At 43.9% G+C, this 17,440-nt stretch overlaps 1 protein-coding gene and 1 long non-coding RNA gene across 2 annotated transcripts in view; one reads left to right on the top strand and one right to left on the bottom strand.

The window, feature by feature from the left end:
- The first annotated feature begins 2,367 nt into the window (after positions 1–2,367).
- LOC135898179 (uncharacterized) lies at positions 2,368–15,700 on the top strand. Its single transcript, XM_065426997.2, has 4 exons — positions 2,368–2,796; positions 8,282–8,387; positions 11,380–11,474; positions 15,340–15,700. The coding sequence occupies exons 1-4, from the start codon at positions 2,679–2,681 to the stop codon at positions 15,663–15,665; spliced, it is 645 nt and encodes a 214-aa protein (XP_065283069.1). The 5' UTR covers positions 2,368–2,678; the 3' UTR covers positions 15,666–15,700.
- Positions 4,732–17,440, bottom strand: part of LOC139057366 (uncharacterized) — a 190,917-nt gene continuing 178,208 nt past the window's right edge. The window contains exon 3 of the long non-coding RNA XR_011512722.1: positions 4,732–6,833. This is a non-coding gene — a long non-coding RNA (uncharacterized lncRNA). The remainder of the gene's footprint in view (positions 6,834–17,440) is intronic.

Below are 17,440 nucleotides of genomic sequence, written 5' to 3'. Positions count from 1 at the left end.
CTCCGGCCTATCCACGTTCTGGGACACGATGTGCACATATAAGGCATAACGGCAGATCTGCATGGCTGTGATTTAGGATTAACAGACTTAGATGGGCTAGTAGGCTGCTCGCTTGATGGAACATGCTTATAACGGCGCGTTTTGAGGACAGGACACAGTCGGAATGCACACAGGACAGTCACCGAACTTGAACTTCCCATGGTTAATGAATTCCCTTTTTACCGTTGTTTTTTTTTTCGATAACTAGAGCTGCCGCAACGCCATGCAGGACGTTATCGCAGCAAGATCGGATGTTCTCTCGAAAAGCGTAGGACCCATCTTCGCTTACGTCGCTGTAGGTCGTCGTCAACAGCTGCACGCGCTGCTACTGTGTATACGCGAGCATGCTCAACGTTTTTCTCGGTCGGTGAGCTTTTTGCACAGGAACCACTTGACTGTGTTCGGCGAAGTCGTTGGTGCCCATCCGGCGAAACAGAGTTATCATTCTCTCCTCACCAGAAGGCCAACTTCTTCCCTCCGGCACGAAGTGGTCGTCCCACCAAAGAACTTACTTTATCTTTTCTGTGAACAAGTCGACGGTTTCTCGGCGGCGTTAGGTCCCGCATCGCAGAAAAAATGTTCACAAACGACAAAGATAACGCAATCCGCTGATTTAGCTCGCTCATAAGTTTTCGAAGCAACCATACGTCGTCTTTACGAAAGAAAAAAATAAGGCTGAAGAATAGATCTCGTAAGGAAGGCTACTCATTGGCAAGGAAATTAGAAATGTGAGAAAACCAGGAAGAATATGACCAGAATTCTGTCGCCGAACCTAATTAAACTGATCTATTTTCAATGTCATTTACGTTAGAATATTCGATAACGTTAAAACATGAAACGTCTACAATACTACAGCCTTTCACTGTATCTATCAATGCTTAAATAGCACAAAAACTGTCCAGCACATATAAAAAAAAACTGCCCATATACCACACATAACTAAAACAGAAGTGCATGCAGTAGTAAAAGCCACAAGTTTGTGACAGATACTTCTTTGCATGCCGTAGGTGCATGCTGACCAAGCCTAACCAAAATAATTATCTATTGTAGTGAAATCTGTGTCAATCCATGTCAAATAGAACAGTTCATGTCGAAACCAAATGGTCGAGTTGATTTCACATTTTATCGAACGTTTATTAAACGGACAAACAACACTTCAGATTATAAATCAAGGTAGCCCCGCTGGTCTAAAGAATGCACTTCGTATTTAATAAGAGCCATGATTTCCTAATAAAATAAAGATTTGTATTTTTAATTCTTCAGAATGAATCGCAAGAAATGACTTTTTTCCACCACCACAGTGAGCTCTCGTGATTCGCCATGTTACAAGACAGCTTGGGAAATTGATAGGGTAGCTGAGAACAAAGCACGGAAGATCGGTTAGGTGGGCCTTGCGTTCTCGTGCAGAAAATAAAGTAGCCTTGTTCTGCGGAAAATGAAATAACCTAGCTATACAAATGAAAGCAATGTCCTGCACACCGAGCGACATGTTTATATGACAGTTTGATTGGAACAAATTGCGGGTAATCAGCTGTACGCGCGTTATGCCGAAGAAAACCTTGAACGAGAAAGCTCTTGTTCGACTGGGTGCCATCGTTAAGGCGGCCATACTTCAGATAAACGCGATTGCTACTCCTGTCATACAGCACGCGCCTATGATGGAAACGCGCTATTTGCGGAGACAGATGACAACGAAGCTCGGCCTGTTCCTGCTTTCGCGAGCTTCCACAAGAGACGTAAATCATCGCTCGTGTGACAAAACACTGTCCCCATTTTCCGTACGGTACAAGCGGCCAACATGGTCGCCCTAAAATAAGCGGAAGCAATTAGCCGCAGCTGGAAGCGGCGCGTCGTCCCAATAAGGGCAACAAAGGAGCGAGCCGCCGCCTATCGTCTTGGCAGCAGTGAACGCCTGGCTCGCGCAGGCGCAACACGCGCGATCTCTCAGAGCACCCTCGAAAGGTTAGAGACAAGACCCCAAATAAAGCACGCGGATTCGTTCTTATCTTTCTTTCGTTTTCTTGCTGTTTCGGTCTAGTCAAGTCTTTCCCCCCCATCAATGATTCACGTGCCCGTTACCCAACGCAGGTCATCGTCAATCGCCGGTCATCGAATAACAATAGCGCGAAATGATTTCCGCTCACCGACCCTCTAGACACGAGTCTTTCTTTTTTTTCTTTTTTCCCTCTGCCAAGTACGCCGTCTGGGAGGAGGACTACAGGCAAACGAACGTGCCTGGCATAGCTTGTCAGCTGTAGCGTTTCTGAACGCACTCGCTCAGGGAGAGAAAGAAATCGGGGGTTGCAGGGGGGCCAAGGTGTCAAAGCGACAGGTCGTGATTGCGTGCGCGAGCAGCTAACTCTCTGGAGCCCTGCGAGACGCCCTTCTACGTTTGCCCTCTCTATTCTCGGAAGCTTCCATTTCTGCCCGGCACATCTTTTTCTCCCCTGTATTCCTTCTTTTAGAGCTTGATTTTGCCCAAGAAGCGCTCCCTATAAGAAGTGTTTAGTGCCTGCGGAGGCAAGCTACAGTACAGAACCACTCGTTTCCCCTTCCTCATCCTTTTTTATTTCCTCCTCTCTTCTTTTCTTTTCCTCCTTCCTTCGACCTCCCGCCCACAAAGGATCGCTAAGCACCGGATGGATTTGCCACGCGTCCTCAGCATGTCGCCTCACAAATGGGACCTGCGGTCGCTGTACCTGATCGCGTTCGCATCGGCTCTTCTCATTCAACGCTCCACGGCGTATTCTGTTAAGAGTAAGTCTACACAGACATCGCCCTTTTCTCGCCTTCCTCGGTGAACAATTGGCACGTCGCGGTTAATTTTGTTGGGAGCCTTAGAACAAGCGATCCAGGTCTTTGCGACCGCTACGGAACGCGTAATTGTAGATAAGGTTCTGGGCGCGCTTAGTGCCATTGATGCTATTTATTACGTAGGCTGGTTCCTCATTAGCGTACGCAAGTCGCCCGCGTCTACTAAGTCCGAAGCTTTACTTCTTTAGCGTAAGTGCAGCCAGTTTCGCTTGATTTGATGTACGCGTATTGCAGTTCAGTCCACCCTTAACAATACAATAAAGATAACCCGTTATCAAAAAGGACGTTTTCTTTTATATTGAATGTGTGCAAGATAGGCTCGGTTACAATGATATGTCATAGCAGTCGGACTTTCCAATTCCCCCAGCGCTTATATAAATCTTATCTGCATCGTTACCGTACTGCGACTGGGATTCGTACCTTACAACAGCAGTGATAGCGGTGGCATCTAAGTGAGATTCTGATAAACCGAAACTTTTTTAAACGCCACCACCCTGGGCAACCTTCCTTTATATTATCCCTGGAAAAATAATACTGGTGGTTTCAATCATTACGTAAAAGTTGCTGCCACGACTATGCTGCTGCCGAAGCGTCAGCAGCTGTAGAAATACGAAATATAAATTGGAGGCTGCTACATGATTCGTGAACATGTACTGCACTTCTATGCTAAAGAAAGTGTCACCAGACAGCATTTCTGGCAACATCCCTGCGCCTTCAAACTGTGTCGCAGCATGGCGATAATATGGCGACAGAAATACATCCATGAGGCGCTGTGCAGTCCAGAAAAAGTCCCTGGCTTCCGCATTATGATTCTAGCGGCCCTCTACTTCTGGAAAAAAGAAACATCCCACAAACAATCTACGGACGAACAAAAAGAAACCAAGAGAGGAAAATGTTCACTTACAGAGTTACATGTCTGAGGGTTAGAAAAGGTACTACTATACGCAACGGTGCAATTGTGGGCGAGGACGGCAATGAAATCTGTGAGGTCCACGACTTAGAGTTAAAGCGACGCGGCTGCCGTTCCCACCGAAGAGAGACAAGTCTGTGTGCAGAAAGTCTCAGTAACGATTTGACAACATGTCACCGTGCGTCTCCTCACACAAGGTGTATCTCCGCCGTGGGTGTACACAGCAGGTAAATGAAAGGACGTGAACGTTAGCTTAGCTCAAGCGATGCTCGCAATATGTCGAGGTCAGTGTAAAAGATGATCGAAACAACGCTACAATGCTTCACATTGTATATTCACAATTGGAAAGCTTGGTGCATTAGATATTTTCTACTTAATAAAAGCTCTCATAAAAGTGTTATTGCGTATGTATCAGCTGTATAATTGCGTGTATTTAAACCAAATATTCGTGAAAACATCAACTCAAGTCCCGAGAGCTTGCTGCAAAAAGCAAATTTAGACGACGGATTTGCGCGACCTTGCACAATCAAACACCCAATCCATCGAAGTTGTCCTTGCCGCCATGCAGGTCATGACCATGGCCCGTGGTACTCGAACAACCATGGGGCCATGTGGTACCCATGCTTAGCTCGTTCACCGGCTGCATTCAGCCAGGATAGTGTGTTCTCCCACCAAATACTCATTTTCAGTTTGTATGCGCCAAATAGACTAAATTCAACTCTAAAGTTTACCCCCCCTCCCCCTCCCCCCTTGTATATGAACTCTCGACCACCGAACTTTTGACTGCGCTAGCTTCTGTGCTGCTCTGAAATTTCAGCAAAATTTCGAACCGATATCATTTTTACCGACAGTTCGCACAGATATTTTTTACTGCATTGAGTGGCACCACCACCTCGCTGCCAAAAAAAAAATAAAAGAGGAGAAATAAGGAAAGAAAAAAGAAGAAAGACGTCTCATTGTTCTTTCGGTCTTTTTTTTTCATAGTTCATTTATTATCTTTTTAGCAATTGAGAACCACAGGTAAAAACAAACGCATTTCAGAAAAACGTAGATATAGTTCTGGGGTGCAAATCTTCTTTAGGGTACAATCAAAAGGATATATAGTTATAACGTAGCCAAAATGAGTTCAGATTGTCACTTTAGAATTACTATAGATTGCGATCTTATAGAAGAAACGACGAATACGTAAGCTTACATATACTTTTCTATGTTGTTTTTGTCTGTGTTCATGGGCTGTTGTTGTATTGCTTTTTTCCTTTTAACCAAGACACATGCAGACAGGAAGGGTTTTACCCGCTTAAAAAGCTAGCTCATTATAACGCACCCCGTAGTTGTGGACTCTGGATTAGTCTTGACCACCTGGAGTTTTTTAACGTGCATCCAATAAAGTGTACACAAGCGTTATTAAATTTCTCTCCCCCTCAAGCCGGAAGGTTTGAAGGCCATGCATGGATCACAATCCACGCAGATTTTGCTCTCAGACTGTGACGTAAACGTGCGTTGGTCCACTCCCCCTTATGCGGTATAATAACGTAATCTATGAAATAGCATGACAGATGCACACATGGCAACACTGTTGAAAGGCTTGTTGCTAAAGGTTGCTTTCGTTAGTCCGTGTGTCCTGATTCCTGTTGATTTCTACTCCTATAACTAACTGTATTATTTCTGAAAATTTCCTTATCTTACTGTGGAGCGTTCATGTTAAGAAGTCACCAGGACCTGATGACATGCCGAATGCTTTTCTGGAATGTTATGCTAAGTGGTGTGCGAAGTATTTATGCGTGTTGTTCACTTGTTTCCTGGATCAATGGATCAAGGTGCGTTACTGGATGGTTGGAGGACTGAGAGTGTCAAGCCTTTGCTTAAAACAGGAGACAAAATGTTGACTAAAAGTTATCGGTCAGTTTCATTAATGTCTACGCCTAGCAAAATTCTAGAAGATAATACATTGTACTAATAGTCGAATTTCTTGAAAAATCACAGTCTCTTAACAAGCATGAAGCACAGCTTTCGGCGAGGTTATTCAACCATCATACAATCACTTGAAACGATTCACGATTTTGCTACCGCAGTAAATGAAGGAAAACAAATGGTCGCTATTTTTCATTAGGCCCGCCGCAACAAGCTTTTTCACAGAGTGAGTTGCTTAATAAAGAACGGTCAGTTATTAGGGTGCGTTAGAGCTTGTCTGTCGAAACACTACCAACTTGTTGCTTTTAACGGGGATTGTTCAGGCAAAGGTGCTGCTTTTTACTATGGCGTACCCTAAATAGCTGCGCTAGGTCGGTGTTTGTTCTCTTTACTTATACGCCTTCCGGTGGCAATTGCCAGCCTGATCCTCGTTTTCTCTTTTCTGTGAAATGTATCAATGCTTTTAAAACAAATAATACTTGTAAGGAGCAATGGTGATCGGAGAAGCGAAATCAGAGGTTGATGGGCGGATTATAATGATAATATTAGTAATAATAACGGTGGTGGTGGTGATACTTATATTAATATTTTAATAACACTTCTTTTACTGTTTGGCTTTATGCCGCTTACTTTCTGCTTTATAAGAAAACTTTTATCGAGGATCAAATTGGGTTCAATAATACTCTTGCTGGAGTGCACAAGTAAAGAATGGCAGATGGAAATTATTTATCGAAATATTGTCACCATTAGAATAACATTAAATATATCGTTCCCTAGTGCTATGCATAGTGTTCCTAATATTTGTTTATCAGAAATTACCAGCTATAGATACCTCTGTCTGTGGTTTAATGATAATCTTTCTAGGCATATCTACGCTGTGATGACTAAATCAAATCAAAATCAAACTGTGGGGTTTTAAGCGCCAGAACCACGACCTGATTATGAGGCACGTCGTAGTGGGAGATTCCGAAAATTTGCACAACCTGGGGTTGCTTTTTAAGGTGCACTTAAATCTAAGTAAATGGGTGTTTTCTCATTTCGCCCCCATCGAAATGCGGCCGCTATGGCTTTAATGGCTGACTGCCTACGTAAGCTTTTTGGAAACGAAGTCTTGATCGGTGACTTCACACGGGCTTGACGAGTCTGGGATGTGCCTATCCTGTAACCAATTCCAGATAAAGAAGTGGTTGGTTAGGATGTCGTACGAACAAGAAGACCATATTAAACGACAACTCTCCATGCCGAGAACACGTAACCCTAGTCAATAACTAAGGATATAAGTAAAAAATATAATTAGCTATAAACACTCGACGCTAATCGAGTGCGCAATATTTTGCTACTAGCGCCACCTGCCGAGTATTCACTAACTTACACACGCGCGCCAGGTGTCCCGGATGTTTTCGCACGCCGCACGATTTGTCGCGCACGTCGAATTTGCGTGCTTTCGAAGACAAGGTCTTCTTTGCTAACTACGCACGGACTTGGCGTATCTGGCATCTAGCTATCTTGTAATCAGTTCCAGAAAAAAAAAGTAACGGTCAACCAAGTGTCGACGCCAAATAAGACAAGGTCGATGTAATTGTGTGTGAAATTCGATATGAATAAGGTACTAAATGATAGACTAATGAACATTAGAGAGAGACAGAAAGAGACAGAATAGAAGTATAATAAAGATTTAAGCATCGAATCATTTGAATCATCATGTACGTCAACCTTGTCTTTTTTTTTAGCTTCGGCACTTCGTTGACCCTTCTTGTTTCTTTAAGGCGCTCCCCGAAACTTGCCCCATCTGCTGTCTGTCTTCACCCATAAGTTTATAACTAGTCCAATTATAGAATATGCAGTTAAAATATAGGACCCATTTATTATGGCCAATGTTAAGGAATTGGAAAAAAATTAAAAGAAGGCATTGCGGTTTACTTATAATGCGTATGGCCGAACATCGATGGGCGAGTTATTGAAATGGAGTGGGTTGCAATCCGTTGCGCAAAGAAATCACACCTACCACCTAAAGTATTTCTGTCACTTTGTGAGAGGGCAGTATACCACAGATACCTCTAGTATTTTATACCACACGCTATTCAATTCAGCAACGTCATTCTCTCCCGATTAAGTCATTATCTACTAGTGTTAACTGCGTTGACTGTTCCTAATTATCTCAGACCATTACAGATTGGAAAAATCTCAGCAACAATGTCGTAACACAGGACTTATTGTCACCATTTTAAAAACTCCTTGCCTTAAATTTTACTGTTGTTTATGTGTGTTTTGTTTTATTGGTCTTTTTTGTAATTATGACCACCCTTGTGTTTTTGTGCCTATCTCTTTGTTCTACGCGACAAAATGTTCGTCCACACTGCTATGATCTGGACAAAAGATCGCAGTATTCATTATACATTTTTTTATCGGAATATTATATGTCCGTTATTCGGATAAAAGATATCGATCGACGCAGTATTATCAAGCTCAATGCAGCCACGTCACCACGAACGAGCGTTAAATGTTCCAAAGTTTCTGAACACATTGAGTAGATTCACGATTCAGACGGGCTACACGAAAAGAAGAGAGAAGCAGCAAAAGAACGCTTGCTTTGCTTTGCTTTTGTAGAAAGCTGCAAAACGCCAGATGGCACAAAATCAGAGGGCCAGGTCTGGTATGACGACGCACGCTGCATCAAGATGACATGCATGCAGGGATTTCCCGTTACATCCAGGTAAGTAACCGAGAGTGTTCGACAGCTTCGTTAGCCGGTTTTGTGTCATGCACTTTACGAACACGAAATTTCGAGAGCTTCCTCTTACGAGTTTTCTGTCTGGAAGTGGCACATCAAATTCCTGCAGAAGGTCCCACGCGGGTGTGCCTTTTCATTATCTTTGTTTAAGCATCTTCATTTGCTTCTGCTATTCTTACGAACTTGTCATACATGCGTTTGACTGAAATCATAAGGTGGGGAAGAGTACGTTTCGTGCTTTGAAGATGTGAAGTTGTAGCTCATATTATTAGGACAGCTTATATCTAGAGGCCACTGATGATAGAAAAGCACCACGATCACAGCGTGTTTTGCGTTTCGTAAAGATCGCCGAAATGACCCTGGACGGGGTCATCTCAACAGGAAAATTGCTAGCATAGCAGATGGGACGAAATCTTTTAATAGATTTCTATATGATGCAATTTATTAAAATAAAATTTGAAACGTTGGCAACTGTTGTGACACCGGCTCCTCTATAAACAATCGATTGTCCATTGAAGAAAGGATGACAACATGAAGTGATATGAAAAAAAAATGCTTTCCGGAATTAAAGCACGTTTCGTAAACATGCCTAAACAGTCAATGTAAAAAACAATCATTTCTGCACTTTCTAGAATTAAACACAAATCGATCTATATCCTACACAGAATACTGTGATAGAGCAATAACGCACAAGGACATACAAAGTAGTAATACAGAGAAACCATGTCACTTTCAGTAAAGAATGCTATAAAAAAGTTCAGGGCTGATCGCCGTAATGATGTTCTATCCCAAGGCTCAAGCAATGCTTCTATGCTCAAATGACAATGATAAAGGGTCATTATTGTTGCCTTAAAAGTACATCTTTGCTGTTAAGCCTAAGGAGAGCTTATTACAACATGTTTTACCTGTTCCGGCGAATGGCCGCATCTGCAACATGGCATAGCTTAACGATTTATACAATGCGATACAAAAATCTGCATATATACGTCACTTTCAATGTGACACGTTACAAGTCTATGTCACGGCCACCACCGGCAAATATCGGAAATTGTAGATGAGGGCCAACTCTATAGAGAATACTGTTCACAGAATTGGCTTCAAATCCATGAACTTGTATTATTAGAACTTGCATAATTGTTTCGTTCGGACGTTAGCATCAAGCTCTGTAAATTGGTTAATAGTGTGAAAGTAGTGGAATGATGCGCGTCTCTAGCCATTTAGTCAGCTTCAGTGTTTCCTGCTACACCGACATTTCTAAGAATTCATTGCAGCTTCTTTTGATGGCCTGACGATGCAGCTAGCTGTGAAGTCTGATTGATGATCATTGCATTTCGATCACACGGGCAAAATTACTGCAGGCATTGAAGAGCGGACTTTCGAACCGTTAGAATAAACAACATAGCAGGTTTGTCTAGCGCGTAAATGAATTTTGCGGCTTGTGGTATTGTATGGAGCTTAATTAAAATTGATGATGTCCCATGTGAAATACGACAACTGTGACGAAATCCGAGGGACTACAATTACAAATGCAAATGTTTGTCCTAACAAAGTTGTTGAGCCATCGGTATAAATGTGTATGCTTGCATTGTAATAATCATGTAGGTGACACAGAGTTAACATTTTAGCAAAGAGAGCGCGAAAAGCACTTTTCTTGTACAGTCCGACTAAGTATGTCGGCACTTATCTGCGATGGAGGAAAAAGCCCAGGTGGGCACTTCACTGAGAATCGACAATCGAGAACGAAAGACTGCCAAGCAATCAGCAGAAGTAGCTGACATGTCTTGTGCTAATACCAGATACTCTCAAAACACTAGAAGAAAATTATGTTCGCTGCTATACCATATGCGACACACCATTATATATTAGGCATTGCGAAGCGTAATCTACTCGACATTAGTTATAGTTGACATTCCCAAAGGCAGGCACACAAAAAATTGCCTGCCGGTACACCAGAAGATATATTTCACTGTTCAAAAACAAGGTCACCATGCCACAACGCAGGCAATGAGGTTAACCGACTGTGTAAAGGGTGGTTTAGTAAATAAGGGTAAGTTTTCCACGGCTAAGCAATCCGAAATTTTTTACACCTAGTGCAAGTACGTCCCGAAGAATGCTAGCAAATATTTTTCCCATTTTTCAAGTAGCCCCTGACGTTTCCGCTCGCTCGAGTCACATTAAAGAGCTTTCAGAATGGGAGCACTCGGCTTGCCACTTTTGTACGAGAGCCTGTGCAAATATTTACCTCAAAACTGAGCAGCGTTTGTAAATTCGTGGTACTGCTCTTGGTTGGGGGGGGGGGGTGGAGGGGGCAGGGTTCGCAGCCGGTTATTGAATTCACGGTTGAGTTTGTGTTACTTCAAAGACTCAGATATTCAAAGAGATAGACAAATGATTAAAACGAAAAATTATGTTCTGGGGCTTTACGTGCCGTAACCACGATCTGATCATTTGGCGCGCCGCGTAATGGGTAGCTGTATCGTTTTGACCACATGAGGTCCTTTAACTTGCACCCAAATCTAAGCACATGAACGCCTTTTCCATTACGCCTTCATCGAGGTGCGGCCACTGAGATCGAACCCCTAACCTGAGCGGCGCAACGCCATAAACACTATGCTACCGCGGCAGGTAGAGCCAGTCCCCTTGAACCTGCTTTTGGGCGCACATTCGCAAGACTTCTCGTTTGCAAGAGCTGTAGCAATTGCACACGACTGTGGTGAGGCCATTGTTATGATCACGTTGGTGGCCACAGTGAGTGGCAGGCGACCGAACGCCGGTCCGTGAGGAAAATTCCCTAAATCTGAACGTTGCATGGCTTTCCTGGCCAGGAAAGCTGAGCGACGGGCTTTGTTGACGGACCTTTATAGCTCGTGGAGTGGCTCGAAAACTTTCGATAGATACTGTACAGACATCGCCCATCAGCGGGCGTACGTTTCTCAGCGGTGAGCGTGATGTTACGGACAATTTGAAACTGCAGCTGCGGGAAGCCGCAGCCGAGGGGCAAGAACTGCAGAGAGATCCCGGGCAAAGGGCGCTTCCCCGAGTGCTGCACAAAGCTGCTTTGCCAGACAGGTAAGTTGTTGAAAATGTTGTATTTATGCAGACTGGTAAGAAGGACCACATATCATGCTCTGTTTTCTTTTATTATTTCTTTAGGTGACGGCTAGCTTGTGCAGTGCATTATTGCAGTTACCAAGTGTATTCTACTACGTTGCTCGTGTAAATTTTCGGTGGTGCCGTAATTGTGAACAAGCTGCCTTATGAAATGTTTTTTTTTTAACAAGAGAACTGAAATAGCACAAAAACGTGCCTAAAGACATCGTGGTTAGGCAAAACGTTAAACGATGGTGCTACCAGCCTTCTACTAAACGCAAACGCAATTGCATTTAGAGCCATCTCGGACACGATAAGACTCTCTAATGTTTATGGACAAGCTATCTCATACTTCAATTTTAGCTTTTTCATAAACGTATTGCAGCTCAAAGTACACCAGGTTACTGGAAACGTACGAGCTGAATGAACAGCCGAGTTGGTGGCGCCGTTTTGAGGCGCAGAGTATAACCGGAGAAAATACAGCTTCATTGCAGCGACCAGCCATAATACAGTTAACTGCCACACTAACTATCGGCAGCGACCTAACTGCTAACGTGCAGTCCTTTTATTCTCTCTGGTATCCTCTCTGCCGAGGCGGCTTCCGTCGGTTACCATGATTGCGTGACAATCAGGCAGCGCTCAAGCTTCCCGCTTGAATCCCAGTATTTTCTTGCTTCCTGCTTTCCATCGTGGCAGCAAGAAATAGACTAAAATTGACTTTCGCTTAGTCTCATAAAATGACTTGTCGAGCCACGGGAGTGTTCTGATGTTTACTTACCAAGTTGGGAACCTCATCATTTAGCTTTTCGTTGCATACCGAACTACAATGTGGTGCCAGTAAGCACACACGTTGTTGCGTAATAAAAACAAATTATTCCAGCATAAAAGCAAAACATGTATTGTCTGCTCATAGGTATCTACAAAGCACACAGCCCTCCATATAGAGGAGCGCGTTATATTAAATATTTTGCCTTTTGATAAGCGCCACTGTGTCTGTGCCAAAACTTGGCCAACCCTTCGGAATGGGTGCGTGGTGCAAGAAGTAGAGAATTCTTAAATGTAGCCAGATATGTGTCGCACTTGTCAGTGCATACACCTGCCATCGCTATTGTTTCCTCGACCGGAAAGGGAAGGGAGGAAGGAAAGGCGAAGAAGTTAACGTGACTTGGTCGAGTTTGCTACCCTACACGTGGGGAGGGGGAGGGGGAGTGGCAAGCCTCGCAGAACGCCTTCATCCTCGTCACATCGCTGTGGGGACGTCTGACACTGTACATTTGCCTGGTCCGCCTAAGCACCGACATCCTCAAACATGACGACGCACTGGGGGCCGCATTGAAGCGTTTTACTCTATGGAGCTAGTGAAAGTAACTGGGGACACAGTTCCTGGTGACATTGTTCGCATAGTAATAGGACGCGCCTTGTATTCAGACCTTTTCTTCCTGTATATGCGCATACAATGCCACCCGTGTGTCGGCCGTACAAACATACAAGTTGCGTGCGCACATTCAAAATTGCCTCAACACGTCACCATGAAAAAAAAAAGCGGGGCCTGCAAATTACCTGCGAATTTCTGAAATATAATTCTGTCTACAATGGTCGGCTAAGTGCGTTTTTATGCATGCACTCGTGCTGTCCCCTGATCGGTAGGCAATATCTATGAGTGAATTGCGGTAATAGTCGCTATTGTAGATAATCTAAACACTGAAAACTCTCATTTTCTTTCTTCGCCTCCATGAATCTATACTTGTCCCTATTGTGCTCTCTTTGCATGCTACCCTCTTTGCCGGCCGATGTTCAGGTGTCGGCCAGACATAAGCGAGTCAGTTGCAGTGCGGCCAGCAGAATTATTTCTTTTTGCATAGCCAAACGCGTAGAAGCGTAGCCAAGTGCACATTGCGCGGCGCATCCTGTATTCACTATTAGAACGAGGGTGTCAAAGCAAAACTGAAACCAGAACGTAAAACCAGAAAAAAATAAAATTAGAGAGGTTTAGCTTGTCCGGTATTCCGGTAAAACGCAGGCGGACAGGGCGTTGGGGCGGAGGCGTAAACGTGAGCGGTCTGCACGGTGCAGCCACCTGGTGGCCCAGTGTTCAAACAGACAGAAACAGCTAATATTGCTGTAACCAAGTGTATTTTACTTTGTTGCGGGCGTACATTTTTAGCAGCAACACGATTACCCCAGTGCCAAAAATTTACACAAGCAGCGAAGAAGAATACGCTCGGTTAATGCAATATTATCTGTTTCTGTTTGTTTGAGCACTGCGCCACCAGCTGGCTGCACCATGCAGACCGCTCACGTTTGCGCCTCAACCCCAACGCCCCAACGCCCCGCCCTATATCCGCCTGCGTTTTACCGGAATACCGGACAAGCTAAACCTCTCTATTATTTTTGCTCAAACCAGAATTGACCTGGAAAGCTAAATTTTTTTATCTCTCATTAGCGATTCCTAAAGTAAGAAATGGCAATTTTCGGTTCAGGTTGGCCAACTTTTCTGTAGTTTGTCATCCATGCATCGCACGTACTTGCGGCTTAATTATGCTACCTCATTTATACACATGATCTTCCTGTCTTTTTAAATGTGGAAGCACTGTTAATTTGGTTTTCAGCGCATTCTGTAACACTTTGATGCGTGCAAAGTATCTGGGACAATGCAGCACATATACTTGTTGCTTGTCCGCAATATGACTGTGAACACCAGGCATTGATCTCTTCGTTAGCGCCACTTAACAACCGGCTATTCAACAAAAAAAAGTGTTACTGCTCACTTGATCGGACATATCAGTGAAGCGAACCACCAATACTATATTAGAAAATTAGGTGACACAGGCCTGGATTCAAGGTAGTGAACAGGCCCTTTGAAAGCGAGCGCGTAAATAATTGCATCCTACTGCCTGTTCTCATCATTTCTCCTCAGTCCCCTGTTTTTACCGTCTTCCCTTTGTCTCTGAGCAGAGTAGCACGCTAGAGGACTCTGCAAGAAATCATACATAAGCAAGCATGGCTGCCATTCCAGGGGATTTCTCTCGTCTCAATCCCTTTATTAATACTTTACGTCCTGCATCAAATTCAGGACACTCTAGTAAGAAATGGTCAATGTCACGAAGAGCTTGACAATGCAAATACACTCAAGTGCAAGTGACATTTTGTTCCCGCGAGTACACCAGGTATTCAGGAAAGTGGTGCTTATAGGTTGATTGTAAAGTTGCTCTATAATGCAGTTGTTTAAGTAAGAATTGTGAACAGTGTTTGCATAACAGTGAAATGTGAACAGTGTTTGCGACGGAGTTTGCATAACGTGTTGCACTCCGTGTGAAGTATCTTGTGATGCCGGGAGTTGTTACCAGATGGAAGGCGACGACAGACTTCACACCATACCACATTTGGTAGGTGGCTCTCGGCTAGGTCCGCCAGCAGCAGGCAACACTCCTCATCCTCCTACCATTCCAGGTTGATGTACGTACGACATGAAGTTCAGTACCTCAATATGTGCTAGCAATGATGTTCGGTTTTGTTTATGTGTGTTTTAAGCTAACACTTCTTTAAAAAAAAAAAGATGTCCGAGTTTCATTGAAAATTTTAATAGGTAGTTGGCAAGGCGTACTTTCCATCATGCTCGAATCGAAGCTTCCTTTTAAAATCTAATTTGTGCTGTAGTGAGCGAGACCACGTACGTGTCATCTGTTCAATGTAATCGTGACGCGCACAGCACATTAGCATGCAGACCACTGTGAATACAGCCGCGGGTTGTACTGTACATGTCAGCGACCTTACGGGAAAGACCCAGCGGCAGAACAATATACCCCGTTCACTCCTAAGTCCTCGTTGTTTTTCATTCATTCAGGGCTAGCGCCCAGCAACATGGGCTCATTGACGCAACAAGCGAGGAAAATACTGCTGGAGTCCGACTCGAAACCAGCGAGGGGTCCAGACCAAGTGCCTGCCATGAAGCGTGCTGCTCCTGAAGCCGCGAAGCCAATGGCCCTAAGTGGCCGCAGCAGCTCGCGAACCTTGAGTCCTAGACTTATCAAGAAGGTGTTAGAGAGAGGCCGCAACAGTGGCGCAGAGTCGCGTGCGGTCGAAGAGATCAACATGACAGAATCATTGCCCACGCTCGGTCTTGGCCGCAGTGGCGCCGAAGAGCGATCCGGACTGCCAGGGGACATATAAAATAATAATAATAAATCTACTCGTCGTAACACCTCGGCCGGTGTTCTGTCTTCTTTCTTTCTTTTTATGTCGCAGCGGAGTTGACCAAGGCGAGTGACGCACCAGTTAGTGCGAAAACTGAAAACAGGGAGGTGAGTTTAGTGTTAAGATGTTCGATGATCTCCTTGCGCAGTCGAATTTGCTGGCCTGTGAGTTCATGATTGAGTTTCTTTCGCAGAAAACAGACCCTACCTCTTCTGTTGGACGTTAAAAATGCAGAAGTTGAGATTCATTCATTCATTCATTCATTCATTCATTCATTCATTCATTCATTCATTCATTCATTGATACACTAAGACGAAAATTTCAGGAAGAAGAGACAGAAGAAAAGACAAGGAGGGGGATGGAAGAAGCTATCATATGTCTGTTTTATGGTGAGAATCAGAAGATTGTGTATGACATTAACGAAAATGAATTTATACGCTTAAGTTAGTTCTTAAAGTGGTACAAGAATGACGTGTTGCGCCACTTGACAGTGAAACAACCCAGACTGTGTACCATCACGTTAACCAAAGCACGTGCACGGATACTTATTTTGCTTGGATGCGTTAATGAATTGCCTAAAATTGTATTTTATGTGCCTCTGTTAACTGTTCTTTGCGTCATACAATAATTGTTAACTTTTTATGTCCAGTTAGCGCGTCTTTAATAGCGATGCTGCCTCTTCGCGCAGACGAACAGAGTGAGGCACCAATGCGTACTCAAACGTGCCCTCGTGACATGGTGACGGGCATCAGTGCGAATCGCGTTGTGGGAGTGGTACGGTTATCACTATTGTAGTCATGTCGAAAATGCGTTGCGCTTTTGAGGCGTGCGGGCATCGACACAGCACCAGTGTAGGCATTTCTTACCATACCTGCTCCACCATCGCACAAATTGCTTGGGTTTCGGCAGCAGCGGCAACAGAAAGGCACAGAATATACCACCTGCGCCTGCAACAGGCGACTAATAAAAAAAAAACATGACCTATGCAACCGATTACACGCTGAGGGTGGTTATTAGGATCATAATTTCAGCGTTTACCAAAAAGTATACATTCCGCTGTAAAAACCTATATGTACCCCCAACTTTCTCATTTTCGTTGTCAGAGAGTTAGTGGGTGAGTAGCGACATGTAAAATAAAACATATTCGCAAAATCTACCTACAAATCTAGTTACGCGTTGCTAAACCACGGTTCTGTATGTTGACGATCATGAAAGTACCCATAGCTCATATCTATCCACGAAATAATGACAAGGGTAAGCTTTAGCGTGATACCAATAAAGGGCTCGTTGCCGCAGTGGTCTCTCTGCAGATAACTTTGTGTAGACGAAAAGTTCACACAAAATTTGACCTAGCGCCATTCCTGCGACAAAAAAGGCAAAATGTTCGCTGTTGCCTCTGCCCCCATTTCTTCATGAGATATTTCAAAGTCTGCGTTTCACAGTATGGCGCTGTCCAGCTCAACAATGCTTATAAGTGAATTGTTTAATGCGCACAAGACCGTAAAGGCTCTAGCAGCCTCCGCAACGTGGCCGTGAAATCAAATGAAATATGGTTTCTTTAGACGACAGGTTGTCTCGATATTTGACAAGGGCGAGGTTCAGATGACATGTATGGCTGTGCGAAATAGTACTGCAGAGTATTCAGGATTATAATGCTTTACCGAAGAACGTTCTCACTGACGCTTGCCTCTACATTTATGCTCGAGAAGTTTTCAAGATTTACGGTGTGTAATACTTTGGCCGACCTGGCT

This window comes from Dermacentor albipictus, chromosome 3 (assembly GCF_038994185.2).
Source record: "Dermacentor albipictus isolate Rhodes 1998 colony chromosome 3, USDA_Dalb.pri_finalv2, whole genome shotgun sequence".
Taxonomy (NCBI): Eukaryota; Metazoa; Arthropoda; class Arachnida; order Ixodida; family Ixodidae; genus Dermacentor; species Dermacentor albipictus.
This window is presented reverse-complemented; position numbering and strand designations above follow the sequence as displayed.

Coding starts and splice junctions, on each gene's coding strand:
- LOC135898179 (XM_065426997.2), top strand. CDS start 2,679: ATGGATTTGCCACGCGTCCTCAGCATGTCGCCTCACAAATGGGACCTG. Junction 2,797..8,281: donor CACGGCGTATTCTGTTAAGA/GTAAGTCTACAC, acceptor TTGCTTTTGTAG/AAAGCTGCAAAACGCCAGAT. Junction 11,475..15,339: donor AAAGCTGCTTTGCCAGACAG/GTAAGTTGTTGA, acceptor TCATTCATTCAG/GGCTAGCGCCCAGCAACATG.